The 17,164-nt window shown below is 35.5% G+C and overlaps 5 protein-coding genes across 8 annotated transcripts; 3 read left to right on the forward strand and 2 right to left on the reverse strand.

The window, feature by feature from the left end:
- Positions 1-12: 12 nt before the first annotated feature.
- On the reverse strand, positions 13-1,556 carry LOC143378798 (ribosome biogenesis protein BRX1 homolog). The gene is made up of 4 exons (XM_076830773.1): positions 1,337-1,556; positions 911-1,187; positions 441-796; positions 13-357 (listed from the first exon to the last, which is right to left on the reverse strand). Exons 1-4 carry the CDS (start codon positions 1,448-1,450, stop codon positions 76-78), a joined length of 1,029 nt encoding a protein of 342 aa, XP_076686888.1. The 5' UTR covers positions 1,451-1,556; the 3' UTR covers positions 13-75.
- A 99-nt stretch (positions 1,557-1,655) lies between these two features.
- Positions 1,656-4,998, forward strand: LOC143378792 (prenylcysteine oxidase 1). Its single transcript, XM_076830763.1, has 9 exons — positions 1,656-1,723; positions 2,013-2,038; positions 2,089-2,190; positions 2,388-2,594; positions 2,709-2,850; positions 2,935-3,238; positions 3,303-3,426; positions 4,218-4,567; positions 4,643-4,998. The coding sequence occupies exons 1-9, from the start codon at positions 1,689-1,691 to the stop codon at positions 4,898-4,900; spliced, it is 1,548 nt and encodes a 515-aa protein (XP_076686878.1). The 5' UTR covers positions 1,656-1,688; the 3' UTR covers positions 4,901-4,998.
- Positions 4,999-5,184: 186 nt separating this feature from the next.
- LOC143378795 (solute carrier family 35 member E2B) lies at positions 5,185-8,027 on the forward strand. The gene is made up of 5 exons (XM_076830770.1): positions 5,185-5,794; positions 6,018-6,269; positions 6,346-6,532; positions 7,223-7,426; positions 7,508-8,027. The coding sequence occupies exons 1-5, from the start codon at positions 5,530-5,532 to the stop codon at positions 7,698-7,700; spliced, it is 1,101 nt and encodes a 366-aa protein (XP_076686885.1). The 5' UTR covers positions 5,185-5,529; the 3' UTR covers positions 7,701-8,027.
- Cth (Cystathionine gamma-lyase) lies at positions 7,802-12,206 on the reverse strand. Of its 4 annotated transcripts, none has more exons than XM_076830767.1 (8): positions 12,077-12,206; positions 11,273-11,408; positions 10,665-10,952; positions 9,568-9,702; positions 9,338-9,473; positions 9,116-9,268; positions 8,838-9,003; positions 7,802-8,764 (listed from the first exon to the last, which is right to left on the reverse strand). In XM_076830767.1, coding segments are annotated over exons 1-8 (1,161 nt in total). In that variant the 5' UTR covers positions 12,079-12,206; the 3' UTR covers positions 7,802-8,619. The 4 variants fall into 4 exon arrangements, with proteins under 4 accessions (XP_076686882.1, XP_076686883.1, XP_076686884.1 ...); XM_076830768.1 differs by having other exon boundaries at positions 12,081-12,099; XM_076830769.1 differs by lacking the exon at positions 12,077-12,206 and adding an exon at positions 11,873-12,067.
- A 455-nt stretch (positions 12,207-12,661) lies between these two features.
- On the forward strand, positions 12,662-16,548 carry LOC143378800 (transmembrane protein 59-like). Its single transcript, XM_076830779.1, has 4 exons — positions 12,662-13,004; positions 13,083-13,188; positions 13,380-13,663; positions 14,317-16,548. Exons 1-4 carry the CDS (start codon positions 12,867-12,869, stop codon positions 14,647-14,649), a joined length of 861 nt encoding a protein of 286 aa, XP_076686894.1. The 5' UTR covers positions 12,662-12,866; the 3' UTR covers positions 14,650-16,548.
- The last annotated feature ends 616 nt before the right edge of the window (positions 16,549-17,164 follow it).

The following is a 17,164-nucleotide window of genomic DNA, read 5'->3' on the forward strand; positions in this document are numbered from 1 at the left end:
TTCTTTATGACATACTTATATAACAACTTTATTAACGTTATCGCATGATACAAACTCTTGTGTATAGACATTTCATTAATTTTTTGTTTTCTTCTTAAAATGAACTTTCTTCACTTTTTTCACCAAATGGGTTTTAACACCCTTCTTTACCTTCTTCTTTTCATTCTTATTAAATTGTGCTAGTTTTGCCTCATTTTTTTGTAATTCTATTGCTTTTTCTAGCGGATCACCTTTAAATATCTCATCCATTGGATTTAATGAATACGATTCTTTCGGTTTATTAATTTCTCGTACTATTTTCTGCTCTACCTTATTCATATATTTACCAGCAGCTTTTTTATTTATGGATTGGTGAAACTGCAGTTTGGAAGATTATAATAAATAGATTTCTTATTTCTAATCTTAAATAATGGTAAAGTAATAATTTAAGTACTTAATACCTTAGCAGGTGAGATATAAGTCGGATTATCCCAAAGTACTTCCCCGCCGAAGCTTGTAGCAAATATCTTTATCGGATTTAATACGAATCTTGGCCCAATTTCAGCTAAACCACCATCTTCGGTCAAGATCTGAAAGTTCCTAAACCATATTCTGTTGTCTAATATACTGAATGTATAAACATGATCAAAAAATGGTTGACTTTTAGGATGATGATTGGGGACACCGAATATCTGTATGAGCAATTCTTTTAAAAGACTGTAATGTGGCTTTTTGTTAAAGTGCTCGTCAAACGACAACAAGGGACGAGATCCTTTTAAACAATTTCCAGTCATCTTTAACTCGGCCATTGTATAGACTACAACAGAAAGGACATTCGTTTATTTATATAACTAATATTACTTGCGGTAAAACTCCAAATATCATAGTTCGTGGAACTTTACAATTTGCGCGTAAAGAGTCTAATACGTACTGTTTTCGACAAGGAACTTTGCGCATGGACCTGAAGCAACATTAGAAAGCCACATGTACAAATCTCTTTTCCTTCTGCCTTCAAACAATACAGCTTTGTTGCAATTCTTCATTTCGCACATCTCGTTAATTACTTGCAACTGTTTAGTATGTTCCATTTTAGATTCGGGACGGTGATGAGGCATAAGAGTCTTCAAGTCATCCATAAGATGACGGTGTCTGTAACTAATTCCTCTGGTAGCGAAAACTAAAACTCGTTGCTTGTTAATCCATTTTACCTAAATAATTAAAAGTAGACAGCATATAATATCTATAATAATGAATCTGCGATATTTTACTAAAATTTTAAATGAACATAATGGTTATCAAGTGACTTTTCTATACAGGCTGTTTTTTCTGGTACAATAAGATTAAAATATTTTCAAACCTTTTTCAGCGATGGCTCATCTGACATTCTCGTTGCTGGCAAAATTTCTGTTTTCGTTGCATTTTCTTTATTGGCACCTTCTGCCCTTTTACGTTTCAGTTCTCTTTTCGTCATAATTAAATTGATATAGGCACGTAAACAAATGTAGAGACACCACGAAAATTGCGGTTAACCTTACAAAGATATCTCAAACACGTGTTATACACCGTGGAATGACGAGACTATATAGATTCGCAACACTTTGATAGAATGCCTAAAATTATTGATGTTTGAACTTATTGTAAAAAAACCTTGATATAATTTTTGTATATATGTACAATACATACATTTCGTTTTATTTTACAAGAAGGAAATGTACAAAATATTCTTGGGTTTAATCGCGAATCAATTAAGGGAGAATTCCACTATTACGCCCAAATCGCCCGTGAATTTAATTAGGGTAGGTTGCCTTATACACGACTGGACGCATCATCAAGAATTTAAAAATCGATTTTCTCGAAAATGAAGCGCGATATGAAAAAAAGTTACTCTTTCTTTTCGACTTATAACAAGTAAATAAGTCGAGAAAAATGAAACATCGATTCTTTACCAGGCGATTTTTTCCTGAATCGATTTTTCATCTTGCTATTCGAATCGATTTGAAAAAACGATACTTTCCGAAAAAATCGGCAACCCTATTAAGTACGTATTCGTTTGCCAAAAGTTCCCTATTCAGTTTCCACCCTGTTCCACGCACTATTCGCGAAAGAAAGTCATTATGGAACACGTGCGAAATATGGATCGGCGTATAATATTTTTAATTCTATTCATTTTTGGGAAAGGAACTTGCAATGAGGATTGCAAGCCAAATATAGGTTCGTACGAAATTTTATTTATCGATATATACGATACAATTAAGATTTCTTGGTAATTGAAAATAATTTATAAAAATTATCCATTTATTCGAAACATTCAGGAGACCCGTATTATAACAAATTAGTATATATGGCTGGCACGATATAAATAATATCATTAAACAAAAAAATGCTTAATTTCTGTTTCTATTTTTCAGCGATTATCGGCGGTGGTATTGGAGGGGCGTCGAGTTCGCACTTTCTTTCAGAATTATTTGATAATAATCTTAATATCGATTTGTACGAAGCAAAAACTATCGGCGGACGCTTAGCGACTATAGAAATTGATAATAATGAATTTGAAGCTGGTGGTTCAATCATAGAATCTCAGAATAGATACATGCAAGACTTTGTTAAACTACTTGGTACTTTATTTTATAGTTTCTCATGTTTCTGCTGTTATGGCAGTATAAATATTCAGGATGGAATCATAGTTGTTAAGCTTTGAAATTATTAATCAGCTATGTTTATTACATTAGGTTTAGAACACAGACCGACCAATGATCAAAGAGCAGGTATTTGGAATGGAAATGAATTTGTATTCGAAGAAAGTAAATGGGAACTGATATCTTTGGCTAAATTAATTTATAAATATGGTATTCAAACATTTAATCTAAACAGGTAGTCTGCTTGTTCTATAAACAGTTCTCAAAATCACGCTCCTAATTAATATTATAATAACATGATCTTATTTATTTGAAACAGATATGTAAGTTCCATGTTAAAGGACTTTACAAGTATATATGATTTGCAAGATGCTGGGAAGTCTTTCAGAAATGTTACTAGCCTCTTAGCAGCCATGAACCCAGAATTCCCAAAATTGCTAGAAATTTCTATGAAAGATCATCTTTTAAATATGGGCTATTCAGAGAAGTTAATCAACGAATTGGTTAAAGCACCATTAGTGGTAAATTATGGACAAGATATCGATATTCATAGCTTTGTTGGGTGTGTAGCTTTAGCTGGAGCAAGCTCCAACTTGTGGTCCGTTAAAGGAGGAAACAAAAAGGTCTCTTCTTCTTAATTACACAGCACGCACATATGTATAACATAATAATAAGCCAATACTCTAGGTGCCTGAACATTTAATACACAGAAACAGAAACATACACGTTGTGCCTTCGTACGTCACGAAAGTTATTAATGTGCCAGCGAACAATAGTAGAAACTTATACGAAGTGCATTACTCTAATAAAGGTACAGTAAATAGTAACTTAAGGGGGGAGGCCTACCTAGAAATTTTTGAAGAATCGATTTTTCGATTTTGATATTTTCTTGAAGTACATCTTGAAAATATTCCCTGAAAGTGTCAAGTTAATCCGGCCATAATTGACAATGTTATACGCGTTTAAGTAGGTAGGTGTTTTTCAGCGTAGCGCTCAGACCAAAAACTTTAAACGCGTTTTCCTCAAAATCATGTTTTCAAAGTCGATGACACACATAACTCAAAAATCAATGAACCGATTTACTCGGGGTTTTGCAGGTTTATTTTAGGGTCAAAAATCTAAGCGCTCTCAGGAGCTTTTCCATTTTTTTTGCCCAGATTTTTTTACACTCAAAAACCGGGCGATTTATTGTCAAATATCGATGCTTCAACTTTGTACAGCCGCCATTTTGTCTCAAAATAATTTTTCCAAAATCGGGCCCGATAGCGCCTAGATAATTTCATATATTATATAAAAAAAATTGAATTTTCAATTTTGGATGATCCTGTACCAAGCTATGGTTTTCACAAAGCGCCTAAAAAAGAAGGACGTCTCGGGCATCGCCTATAACTCACAAACCTTTCGATACTTTTTACTACAGAAAATACTGAAATATCCGTAAGACATACTCTTTCCGATGGAGTAATGTTTAATAATAAAAGTTTATCGGTTTTTCTAGAAAAAATTACCAAAAAAGCATGTTGTTTTGACCGTTCTAGGTAGGCCTGCCCCCTTAATAACATCTTCATCAACGCCCACTGAATATAATTACTTTTATTTCAGATAGTACAACTGTAATGAAGTCAACGTACGACATTGTAATCGTTGCAGCTCCGCTTGTTGCAGATCAAAAGTTTCCTATAACTTTCGAAGGATTCCCAAATAATGATTTTCACAGTGTGGGAAAATATCATAAGTTAATGGTTACATTTGTCAAAGCAGATCTAAAACCGCAGTATTTCGGTTTGGAAGATGAATTAGATATTATTATAAGTTGCAACCCAAATAACACAATAATTAATTCTGTCGGAAGACTAAATTCTGTAGAAGGTTCGATGGAGCACAGTAGAGTGTGGAAGATCTTCAGCAACGAGTATTTGGAATTGAATCTTATAAAGCAGATGTTTTCAAATGTATGATATACGATGCTTGTAATATTTATACTAAAACATATAATGCGGTACGAAAATAATTGAACACTTTCCCAGGTGAACGAAGTGAAGGAGATTTCTTGGATGGCGTATCCCGAATATTCAACGCAACGTCGCGAGGGGGACTTTGTTTTACACGATGCACTTTATCACGTGAATACCATTGAATGGACTGCCAGTGCGATGGAAATGAGTGCGCTGAGTGGAAGGAACGTTGCAATTTTAGCGCACGCGGATTTCTCTAAAAAATGCTCTAAGAACGTTAAAACAGTGCGAACTGATACACCTCAAAATACACCATCTGGTGAATTATAACTCAAGAAATGAACTATAAAATTAACGCACGCCTGATCTCTGTATCGTTATTATTAAAAGAACCATTTATAAATAAAGTAAATATATTTAATATAAAATAGAGGAAATAATTACTTTTTATCACAATAATTTACTCGCAAGAGAGAAAATCATTTGGTGACAGAGATGATAAAATATCTGGTTGCGAACGTGTCGAAAGCGTCGATAAGTGAAATAGATAAGTAAATCACACCTATATATATATATATAACCCAACCTATATATATAGGTGTGTGCATATATATAAGTCGACATAAGTGAAACTGAAACTATTTGTAACACATGTATACACTAGTTCTGTCAAAATGCGATAGCACTGAAATGACTATGACTATTCAATTAGAAAGAGCCGTGACGACGTTATCAGCAGATTATTACAAGGCCATTCGTAGTGCTCGTGGAAACACGAAAGTTCTTGTCGCGAATCTAAAAATCTCCGAGAACATAACCTAGTTAACCATCGGAAGGAAGACGCAAATGTCAACATCGAACTAACCGGACAGTGCTGAAAATGTGATTTCACCGGCAGGGTAGCGTTTGCCAGAATCTACGTGATGCCGTAAAATTCTCTCTGGAGGAAAGGAAGTGTAATGGAAAATCATTCCGTTCGTATAAATTATACATTAACGCCACGCGACACGGAGCAACCATTAATACACGATAACCAAGTTAAGCAATACGGAGAGAATAGCAAAAAGCGCGAGGAGATAATAGTCCTGACAAGCGAAGCCAAGGGTGGTCTGTTTAATCCAAGAGCTTTTCTATTCCTGACATTATGGTACTTCTTCAGCGGGTGCACCCTGTTCTTGAACAAATACATACTGTCCTACATGGAAGGGAACCCTACAATCTTGGGTAAATTAGTAATGAATGTTTATTAAACTGAACGATAATTAATATCAACTCCTTTCATCGTATTCGTTAGCGGGCATATCTTAACGCATTTGCTTCTATATCCGACTGTAGTTAAATAAATCTGCGCTGCCCATATGTTGGTACACTACGGGGAAAAGTCTGGCACGCTTCTACGTTTCACAAATCCCCGTTTACGACGATGAACTTTAATCTCTTTGCGCAGGTGCTTGCCAAATGTTAATGACCGCGGTTTGCGGATTTATACAAATGTACTTCCCATGTGGGATGTACAAAGCAAGCCCCAGGTTAATGAGACCGGCAGGTTTCTATAAGCACATGATATTGGTAGGGTGTACAAGATTTACAACAGTAGTACTAGGATTGGTATCGCTCAATTACGTTGCAGTGAGTTTCACGGAGACTATTAAGAGTAGCGCGCCACTTTTTACCGTCCTTATTAGCAGATATTTATTAGGTAAGTCAACAGTTTCTGCAATTCATAATTACGTGCTGTTGTCTTCTCTTTAATCGCTACATTGCTCTGTTTACAGGAGAACACACAGGGTTATATGTAAATTTATCTTTGATCCCTGTAATGGGTGGTCTGGCGCTCTGTTCTGTGAACGAAATCAGTTTTGATCTCAGGGGATTTATCGCTGCCATGGCTACGAACGTAACGGAATGTTTGCAAAATGTTTATTCCAAAATGTTAATCAGTGGTGATAATTTTAAGTATACGTACGTACCATGCCCTCCCATTTCGCAATGCATATAAATATTTCGGCTGTAGTTCCGAAAGAGACCAGTGGCTGATCGAGATGAAACTTGGTGGGTATTACGGGGGGTGTGGAAAAACCCCAAATATAAAATTTTATCTTCGGCAATTAATGCGTTCAAAAGATACAGGCATAATCGTGCGTAAAAGGGTAGACGTTACCGATTTTTTTTTAATCACTTTACCATGGTCCCCCCTCTTAACAATATTTCTGTTAACTTATACCGACACAACGCATTCCACTTTCCAACTTGTCCTGGGTATTAGTATTGGTTGGGGCTAGATTAGTGCGGGGGACGCGCGGGCGCGTAAAGCATGGTAGCGAACCAATGTGAGTTTGGCGATGCTAAACATGAGACTGTGATTACAAAATTTCAAAAATAAAAAATGGCACGACGAGAGGGTTCCCGGGTTGGGGGGCCTGCACCAACGTCCAAAAAAAAAATTAACAATAATTTTTTATTAATATTTCGAAAACTAATAAATACCCGAAGCTACAATTTTAGATTTAGGGTCCACACCCCCAAAACCTCATCTCGATCGCCCACCGGTCCCTTTCGGAATAATATCCAATAGTTCTGAAGCGTGTAACGATAATAAATCGTTTACTTAAAAACTTTGACTTTCCAACAAATATTTATGTGAAATTACAGACCGGCGGAGTTGCAATTTTATACCAGTTTAGCGTCAATTGTGGTACAAGTGCCAGTGTCAATTTTATTGGTAGATCTGCCAACAATCGAGCATTCCTTAAACTTTAAATTATTCACAGCATTCCTTCTTAATGGGGTGTTCTTCCACTTTCAAAGTATCACTGCATACGTACTTATGGACTACATCAGTCCTGTAACGCACAGGTGTGCTCCTGAATATTAATCCAAAGTTAAGCTGCTGATATTTACTTGAGAATCGATTACTAATACTGCCTTTCATTACAGTGTAGCTAACACAGCGAAGAGAGCGTTTTTAATTTGGCTCTCCGTTTTGTTGTTTAACAATCCGGTAACTGGTTTATCGGCAATGGGAACATCCTTGGTAATAGCGGGAGTATTACTATATAATCGTGCACAAGAATACGATAGATTGAACCAAGCAAAGTCACGATATAGTTCGAAGGTTAATTTGCAGTAATATAATTCTGAAGTTAAGAAGGATTCGTATTCAATAAAGCATAGGTACATTGATTAAGCACGTTATGTTGTAAAAGTTGAGGCAAATTTAGTAGTACATACTTTTAATAAGACAGTATTTTATTCATTGCAATGATGAAATATTTATAATTTCAATTCGGGTACGGACGTAGAGGTATACTTTGCACTCTAGACGGAATTATACAATAACGTAGCTTTAACTGAAGACACATGACGGTACAAATTAACATGGTCATAAAAAATTATGCTAAACATCAAATATAATGTAAGAAAACACAATAAAAGTAATATAACTGAGTAGTTTGTATACACTTGTAGAATTTTATTTACACAATGTGATTGACTATTTATTTATAAATATTCAAGTGTTTCAACGAAGTTTCTTCGATCACATCAAGCAGTTCAATAAATTATAATCAGATTAATAAGGATATTTTATTTATGCTAATTTACGAATTGAATTAGACTATTTATCATAATTCGTGAATTAAATTCATAAATTAGAATATTGCTTCATCATTGATACTGTTATATCCTCCATCAAAAATTTGAATAAGCAGTTGTTTAAAATTCTTTCCCAATTTCAGTTACAACTGTACTCTTTTATACAAGTAAATGATATAAAAATAGAACAGATACAACATTAGGAAAATAAACTTTGTCTATATATCAAGGAACTATTAAATAATATATGTACATCGTTTTGTATGTAATCTCATTATCATTGCGGAATGTTAAAATCTGACGAACAATAAATCTTTTCTAAGAGACAGATCGATCTTGTAAAATACGATAAGAAACTGGATGTACCCAGCTAATAAAATTTCCTATACAGAGTGTGATGTTTCAGTGGTATTGAGGCACTCATCGTTTATTTGGCTCTTATTGCATTAGATTATTTATTGACAAGCTTCAAGAGCTTGACCAAGATCGGCCAAAATATCTCGCTCCGTTTCAAGACCAACGGACAGGCGAATTAGCTGATCATTAATGCCTAATACTAGTCTGGTTTCTTCAGGAACGGATGCGTGAGTCATAACGGATCTGTGCGAACACGTATATATATAAATAAAATGTATACTTCCACCTGTATCTCGTCGAAGTGTTATTTACTTACGGTAGTTCAGCAAGGGATTCGTAACCACCAAGTGACTCTGCTAATGCAAACAATTTCAATGCCTTTAAAAACTTTCTAGAGTCACCTTTGAGAAAAAACGAAACCATTCCACTATGACCAGACGTTTGTCTAAGCGCAAGTTCGTGTTGTGGGTGCGAAGGGAGATCTGTAATTAAATGATATATTAAGGTATCTGAAATTGTAACGTACGAAAGTGGAAGATATTGTTCTTGCACTGAATAGAATTTCTATGGCCAATACTCTGCGTAGATACATACACGGGTGAATTACTTTTTCTACGTAGGGGTGAACTTCCAAATATTTTGCTACTGCTAGACCATTCTTCATATGCTGCTGCATTCTAAGCTCTAACGTTTTTAGACTGCGATTAACCAACGAACAGTCGAAAGGCGAAGGCACGATACCCATGGCTGATACAATTTATAAATAAACGTTAGTTTTATATAAAAAAGGAATGGCTTATAATTAAATAGGATTACCATTTTGTAAAAATCTAATTCTTTCTCCGATATCATCTTTATTTGTAATTGCTGCACCCATGATAACATCCGAATGCCCGTTCATATACTTTGTTAAAGAATACACTACGATATCTGCACCAAATTCTAACGGTCTCTGTAACAAAGCGCGCATAATGTAAGTTACTTAAAGTAAGAAATAATAAATAAGTATAATTAGATTATAGTATTAAATGAGAAGTGTCGCTTACCTGAAAGTAACATGTTAGAAAAGTATTATCTACAACAACGATAAGTTCAGGATTTATGCACTTGACTGCCTCGGTTATTGCCTTAATATCAATTAATTTAAGCAAAGGGTTCGTAGGTGTCTCCAACCAAATCATCTAAAAAGAGGACAAAAATTTATGCATATATATGGGAAAGTTTAGGAAGTATTACCTACTAGTTTTTAGCCTGTCTTCGTCAGGCATTATCCTATAACATAAGACGCCTAAGATAACCACAATTTTTGTTGGAATCCCCCTAGAAACAATTTTCGCTGCGAAATACGAAATTTTACAACTTTTAGGTACCAGAAGAGTACCTATCTAATTGATCTCCTGAATGGCATTTCGAGGGGCCTAAGTCACATACGTGCCCAGACTCACTGCCCGGCGACATTTGAGACCCCCTAGAAACGAAATAATTCTCGATATTATTGCAACTAATGTGTGACGAAGACCCCGAATCCAAGAAATTTGTATCTCTTCCACTTCTTGGAATCCTTCGGTCGAGAGTGAGAGAACTCGTGAGCGAGTGAAAGAGGACGAAAGAGTCGACACGAAGTAAAGTCGGGAATCCACCGGGAAGCTAAGCTATGCTATGCGGTGCTATGCTATGCCATGCTACGTTTTAAACAAATTAGCTTAAATACATTCTTATGAAAACCGTTTCCACCAAAAGCTACGTTAAAACATAGCATCGCATAGCGTAGCTTAGCTTAGCTTCCCGGTGGATTCCCGGCTTTATTATTGGCTACGAAAGAGAGAAAGCATGATACTTTGTTCCGCTTCGTTTTTCAGCTCATGCTCGACCCGCGTGCAGGCCTAGGTACATACAATGCAGTAGCAGCTACAACATTGTACGTAATAGCCAGTTTAAGCCACAGGGACTACCCACTATCGAATTTTCCATGTTTTGAATTTTTTACAGCATCTTTGGTTGCCGAGGAAACTTCATGCCGAATTTGAACCTTGTAGGTCATCAGAAAGTACAAAAAAAAGCCTCTGGAAAGATTTTGTTAACAAACGAACATCCACCTTAAGCGTCTTATTATATAGGATTAAATTTCACCATTTCATCATACCTTCGTATTTGGTTTCACAGCAGCTATGACATTATTTACATCTGTCATATCCACAAATGTTACCATAATATTTTGCATAGACAAGCATTTTTGAAAGAAACGGTTAGTTCCACCGTAGACGTCGTCCCCAGATATAATATGATCGCCTGATTTCAGTAACGAAGTTAACACCGTCGTAGAACCTAAACCAGACGCGAAAGTGAATCCGTGCTTTCCATTTTCCAGGGCAGCTAAGCATGTTTCTAAAACATTCCTCGTAGGATTCCCACTTCTGCCATATTCATAACCCTAGAACGTTAAAAGCTAATTATGGGTATATAAAGTAATACGAAGAGAGAGATCAATAGAAAGCGTGCAATACAAAATATCTTTCGAATTCCTAATCCTTACAAATGGGAGTAGAAAAGTTTATGAGCTACAATTGGCAATAATTACTTCCTATTAGCACAATTGACGTCAATTACCTATCCTTCGCTATAAATGTTCTCGCATAATTTTTGGACATACGTTATTCTCATAAATAAGAACACGAACAAAAGATGAAATACCAGTTATTCCGCGTAGCGCGAGTCTGATTTAGTTCAACTTTCAATGCAAGAAGAATTTACCCTATGTTCCGCAGGACCATCTTGGCGATAAGTGGTAGACATTACGATAGGAGCTACTATAGCGCAATGGCTCCATTGTAATGGATCTTGTCCTGCGTGTATAGCTTTCGTTGAAAAACCCTCGTCCATTGGCATCCTATTACACACATTACATTGTTTAAAATACATATTGGACTGTCTAATTCAGAGCATATGCATAATTTACATAAAAACGGCGATGGTAATCCTTTTATGGCATGTTCAAGTAAAGTAATCTTATCAATAAAATAAAATGGATTTCGAAAGAATATACCTTTCTGTGATAATTACGACAGAAAATTCGTATTACCGAGAATTCTAAAGTCAGCCAAGTGTGGCATATAACTAATCATAAATTACATCATGACTTTTGCACGTGCCTATAAATGGGTATTTCGTAGGATTTCGTAGCTCTTTTCATGAGGTATATTGCAAAGAATGATAATAATTAACGTAGGTGTTGCGCGTAATAGAAAAGATTCTTCGGAATCACGGGTAGATTTAAATTCCATCGTGTGCCACAATGATTTTAATTAAACTTATGTGATATTTCCTTTAAAGGAAGTAGAAAGTATTACTTACGTGAATTGTGAATTACGAAACGGAGCAAGTATGAATATTAAAAGGGTTAAAACAGAAGTGACAGGTCACAGGAAATCACTAATAGTTCAACGAACGATAAAATTTCTACTAATTCTAAAAATATCGGCAACGCGTACCGTTACCGACGTGCACTGTAAAAGTGACGGTCCTACATCTGGCAGTGCCTATTTATTATCAACTTACATACATATTTACACGTGTCCGTGTAGATTGCTATCTACAAAATAACCTACTGAATGCTTCAAGTTCCTTCTTTGAATAATCTCTTTGCTTTACGTCATCATATTCACGTACATAGGTACTTCCACTACCTCCAACGTAATCGATATATCGCTATCGCAGTTCAAATGTTATGTGGAAAAAACTTGAAATATGAATGTTTAAGAACGAAATTTACATTAAAATTGATTGACTGAGAAAGTTATTTGTTTAAAAAAAAAATACAAACTGAACTTCTGCAAATGCTATTAGTAAATGCTTCGCATCTTTCAAACGAATGTATTTCTCAACGAATTGCAAAATTCTAATTCGCGTTTTTCTAAATAGAAATTATTCGTAAGTTCGATAAGCTTTAGCATTTGCAATCATAGTTCGTAGCAGACATCGCGATGTTCATTCGTACGGTACTATTCACTCTGGCATTAAATCTGTCACGTAAATTCTTATTGTCTGAGACAGTGCCAAACGCGAGGCAAACATTTTACAGAAACGTTTACTCCTAATTCGAACAGGGCACCGGAAATGTTACAGTCTAGCAGACGATACGCATTCGTAATTTTAAGAGACAGCATTGGTCTGTTTTACAAACGACGACCGTGTCGACCAATGCCATGCGTTCCCACCATAATTAAATCGATATTTACTCGATTATTCAACGAGCTATCAACCTTCCGCGAGTGAAGTTTCTGCGCTCCGTACAAATTATTTTGATTGACACTTCGAGCACCATCTTTGGGAAAACTAACTCTCGGAAATGAGACAACGAAAGGAAATTGTTCTGCTGCCGTTACTATTCCTGGTAAATGTTGCTTGCGGCGACACATTTTATAGTATTGTAAACCGGGAGGATCCTTGTATCAATCTATGCGAGGAAACACTGCCCTTCACAAATGTAAGTGCCACAACATTGCCTGTCGTTCTTATCATTATCGTCAGCTGTGCCAACGATGACGCGCAATTTTTATTACAGAGTAAATATATGAACTCGTGTTGCCAACGAGGATGCAGATTCTTCAATCTAGTGGACGGGTTAGAGCCGAGCAACTTAAATCTTACCAAAGATGCCTGCGATGCCTGTGCGTTGAACATACGATGCTAATAATAATTGCCACAATTTTTAACCTCCTATTTTACTATTTAGCGTTCCATTCTTTAATTTGAATTATAGAGTAGCTATCGTTTACTGACGACAGTCTTTTTTTAGAAAAGTCTCGTTACTTTTATCGATATGGATATGTGAAGTTAATACTACTTTGTTTCATTGCAGCATGTACAGAAGCATATAACGCGCCACAAGATCTCTACGCGTGCAACACCGGCTGCGACTTTATGGCTAAGCAGCGTGTGTCAGATTTATTATCGCTCTTTTCCGTTGCCATTTACGTAGAGAAAGGAGTAGATTCTAACATACTTTTCATGTCACCTGATATACCCGAGAATGATATTTTAAGCGACCCAGGCTTAAGGAAGGAACTTCTTCCGGGATGGTGGGACTTGAATGGATTTAAACTACCGCAGACATATATTAAAACTGTTCCGTTAGATGCTGGGGTAAGTGTTCACTTTTCAGCGATCGTACTCCATTTCTTTATAATTCTGAAGCATTCACCATGCTTGATGCTAGTTCTATTTAACCCTAGGTTGTCACACCTCCTTTTTCAAACGTAGTTGTCATACTTACAAGGGAAAATTCCGGACCCAAAAATTCAAAAAATTCTGAAACTTTGTGAATATGTAGGGGATTTCCTCCTGATTACAACGCAATTTTTGTTTGCTGCCCAAATTCATTTGAATGGGGTGAAATTAACCCCTGAAAATTCGGCTATTTTGTGCTATAACTCGCGAAATGTAAGAGATAGAAAAAAAGTTTTGAGACAAAAGTTACTTCTTTTACTTAGATCTATCATTTGGTAAAAAAATTATTTTACAGTTCACGAGTTGTAACAGAAAATAAATAGTTCTATATCAGAGCTTTTAAAAAAGGTATTTATTTTGCATACTGAATGGTGGCAACATTTGGGTTGAAAAAGTCCTGAAAATTGCTGAAAATTGTTGAAAATGCCTGAACAATAATTGATCTCAAAGTCGAAATCCGGGTCAATTTGATCCAGTGTGACAACCGAGGGTTAAAAGGAGAATTCATTTCTTCATTTCAATTGATATATAGTAGTAAATCTTTTCATAACAATGTAATAAAAATGTAGACGGTGGATTACGGTATACCGTCGGACTATTCTGGAGAGAATGAACAGTCTGCTTCGATGCCTGGATCTGACTGGCTCCAGTGTGCCTCGAGACATATTGGATTACCGCATTGGCTTCTCGCTTCTGCTATCGCAGCGGCAGCACTGTCTGCATTTTGGCTATGCTTATATTCTGGGAAACCTAACGATCCTTATAAAGAGATACTTATCAAGAAGTCTTCTGATATCTCTCCTACAGTCGCACTTTATGTGCCGGAAGCGCAAGTGCATAAGCAACCCCCACCTAAATACACAGAGAGCGTTGACGAAACAGAAATTAATATGAAAGTTTAGTCAGACGTTCTAATGCTGTAACTTTTAAATGATTTCGAAATTTAAGTATATGAATAGTCTAGGAATTAACTACGTTCTTATTACCTATTGTAGTGCTTTACGAATACTGCAAGTATTAAGAAGTAACTGCACCTTCTGTTTTTATGAAATCATTTATAGTTTAAAGATAAGCTCTAAAGAGTATCTACGTAACGATAAAGCCTTAAGAAATTAATTTAGGATCTGAAATATACAAGGATTAAAATCAAAATAAATAATACATAAGATACAAATATTTTCTGGGAAGAACTTATGATAACATATATGCTGAAATTATTTTGTACAGAATAATATTGCTTTTTGCAACAGAAAATAACAGTTCTTACTATTCAATTTTTTTCTACGACTACAGTGACAAAAAGAAATACCGAAGTAACACTTGCAAAGTAGAAGTAAAAGAGAAAGGAAATGCACAGATCGCGAGACTGTAAATTACGTACTTTATTAGTAACTTAATTAGGGTCAAAAGTTTTCATATTTATAACAACGTATTATTTTTCTAAATATGATTTATAAGTAGGAAGTGAAGGTATTCTTGGCAATACAGTCTTCCCCGGATTATCGGGAAAGACCTACCCACCCCACAGTTTTGCTTCCTCGCTGCGAGGGCCAGGTAAAATATCCAATACAGAAAATAAAATGTTCATGTCTTTGATAAATGTTCATGAAAGTATCACCAATGGATTTTTTAAGGTTTCTCGATGAAAATGAGTTCAAACGCGAAGCAATTCGGTCCATTTTTAGTGAACGCCACTATGTTTACTAAATGTTGTAATTCACACACTGGAAAGTGACTTCTTGCCGTTACACACTATGTAATACTGAAGAAGAGAATGTAAATGAAGAATATCAACGATTTCACCAAATTGTAAAGTGTCTGCTGAAGATTTCTTAAATGCAGCCTTCAGGAAAAATTGCCTGGACGTTTAGTACGTATTTGGAATTACCAGGATTGGCAAATTACTTCGATAATTGAAGGAGAAATGTGAGTTAATCACCAGAAGCGTGCTTTTCCCTTAAACCGGGGAACTGGAATTCGTGTTTTCATAATAAAAAAATAGACCGAATTGCTTCGCGTTTGGTATTTTTTTAATCGACATAAACTCACCAATCCATCGGTAATACTATCACCAAGGTGTAATGGGTAATATGAAAAGTTTCATGTTCAATACTGAATAACTCAATTCGCTGGCGACCGAGGGTCTCCCGCTGGTGCGCTATTTCACTCACTCTCGGTTTACGTCGATCAGTCTCCTTGTCAGACGGTTCGGGCGAGGGCTCTGGCAAGGGTCAGTATATTAGGTGCTAACTACTTCCCCTGCCTCGGTTTATCGAGAATTTTCCTTTCTCGATAATCCGGGGAAGACTGTATCTGGTTATCGTGTGCACACTTTTCCTTGTGTTTCCTTCACATAGTCGATAGTATGATACAAAGAAATCTTCGAACGAATCAAATTACGAATATAATAAAACTCGAAATCAACAAATGCACTTACAGAAGCTATCGAGTTCGTATTTCGTGCGTGAATGTATATTACTCGATGCTTTCAGATTTATTTCCATTTCCATGTAACATTGCTGGAGAAAGTGAAATATTCCGATTATGGAAACAAACATAGTACAATGTAAGGTTGAGAATAGCTCTGATACATTGGTATACACTAACTTTGATGGAATTTTGAAACGTGATGTACTGTATATCGCATAATTAGTGACAAAGATTATAAGTATTAAAACGCAATTTGACTTTCATCATAATATGCTTCAGCTGCATTATATTGAAGTTGATGTTTTCTCTCGATATGCAAATTGATGTGTATTATAACTAATTATAAGGCATTCCTTATAAATATTAAGAAATACCATAACTTTTGTGCTAGCATAGTGTGAAATATTAAATGTACAATTTCTTACAACATAATGCAATTTAAAAAAACGAAACAATGCGGCGACTATATAAATTGCCAGGACTATTTATGTTTTCGAAGTAAAATTTCTTTGGTATCATTAGAAAGCTGTTACTCCGCGGGTTTACTGAAAATTACTATTGCGTCTTTATTTGGAATAAATATTAAGGAACAGATGTGTATATTGCATTTGTATAAACGTAAGTGTTATAGATACAATACATAAGTTATTGTTGCAAATTGCTTGATAAAACCTATCATCTGTGTCTGCTAAGAATAAGTTCTTGTGAACACCTTGTATCTATCGGATATGTTTAAGAATTCATTTCACCAGAAATTTGTCCTTCAGTATTAATAAATTTAGGTGGCAATAAAATTTTATTTTTTTAAGTATATCTAGAGCCATCCGAAATGCAATTCTTATACGTTGCGAAATTAGTGACAGAGTTTCTTTAATTAAAGTCGGAATAAAATGATCAAGTATTTACGATGGCGTGTATTGTAAATATTAACATATTTAATGTATAAGAAAGTATATTTTAAACCAAAGTATCATGTTCCTTACATAG

This window comes from Andrena cerasifolii, chromosome 2 (assembly GCF_050908995.1).
Source record: "Andrena cerasifolii isolate SP2316 chromosome 2, iyAndCera1_principal, whole genome shotgun sequence".
In the NCBI taxonomy this organism is placed as follows: domain Eukaryota; kingdom Metazoa; phylum Arthropoda; class Insecta; order Hymenoptera; family Andrenidae; genus Andrena; species Andrena cerasifolii.

Excerpts from the sequence above, each read along its gene's own strand:
- LOC143378798 (XM_076830773.1), bottom strand. The coding sequence starts at position 1,450 with ATGACGAAAAGAGAACTGAAACGTAAAAGGGCAGAAGGTGCCAATAAA. Across the intron at positions 1,188-1,336 it reads ATGAGCCATCGCTGAAAAAG|GTAAAATGGATTAACAAGCA; the intron begins GTTTGAAAATAT and ends TTAATTATTTAG. Across the intron at positions 358-440 it reads CTTATATCTCACCTGCTAAG|TTTCACCAATCCATAAATAA; the intron begins GTATTAAGTACT and ends TCCAAACTGCAG.
- LOC143378792 (XM_076830763.1), top strand. The coding sequence starts at position 1,689 with ATGTACAAAATATTCTTGGGTTTAATCGCGAATCA. Across the intron at positions 3,239-3,302 it reads TTAAAGGAGGAAACAAAAAG|GTGCCTGAACATTTAATACA; the intron begins GTCTCTTCTTCT and ends CCAATACTCTAG. Across the intron at positions 4,568-4,642 it reads TAAAGCAGATGTTTTCAAAT|GTGAACGAAGTGAAGGAGAT; the intron begins GTATGATATACG and ends ACACTTTCCCAG.
- LOC143378795 (XM_076830770.1), top strand. The coding sequence starts at position 5,530 with ATGGAAAATCATTCCGTTCGTATAAATTATACATTAACGCCACGCGAC. Across the intron at positions 6,270-6,345 it reads TATTAGCAGATATTTATTAG|GAGAACACACAGGGTTATAT; the intron begins GTAAGTCAACAG and ends CTCTGTTTACAG. Across the intron at positions 7,427-7,507 it reads ATCAGTCCTGTAACGCACAG|TGTAGCTAACACAGCGAAGA; the intron begins GTGTGCTCCTGA and ends CTTTCATTACAG.
- Cth (XM_076830765.1), bottom strand. The coding sequence starts at position 11,440 with ATGTATTTTAAACAATGTAATGTGTGTAATAGGATGCCAATGGACGAG. Across the intron at positions 9,269-9,337 it reads AATTAGATTTTTACAAAATG|CCATGGGTATCGTGCCTTCG; the intron begins GTAATCCTATTT and ends AAATTGTATCAG. Across the intron at positions 8,765-8,837 it reads GAATCCCTTGCTGAACTACC|ATCCGTTATGACTCACGCAT; the intron begins GTAAGTAAATAA and ends GTGTTCGCACAG.
- LOC143378800 (XM_076830779.1), top strand. The coding sequence starts at position 12,867 with ATGAGACAACGAAAGGAAATTGTTCTGCTGCCGTTACTATTCCTGGTA. Across the intron at positions 13,005-13,082 it reads AAACACTGCCCTTCACAAAT|AGTAAATATATGAACTCGTG; the intron begins GTAAGTGCCACA and ends TTTTTATTACAG. Across the intron at positions 13,189-13,379 it reads CAAAGATGCCTGCGATGCCT|CATGTACAGAAGCATATAAC; the intron begins GTGCGTTGAACA and ends GTTTCATTGCAG.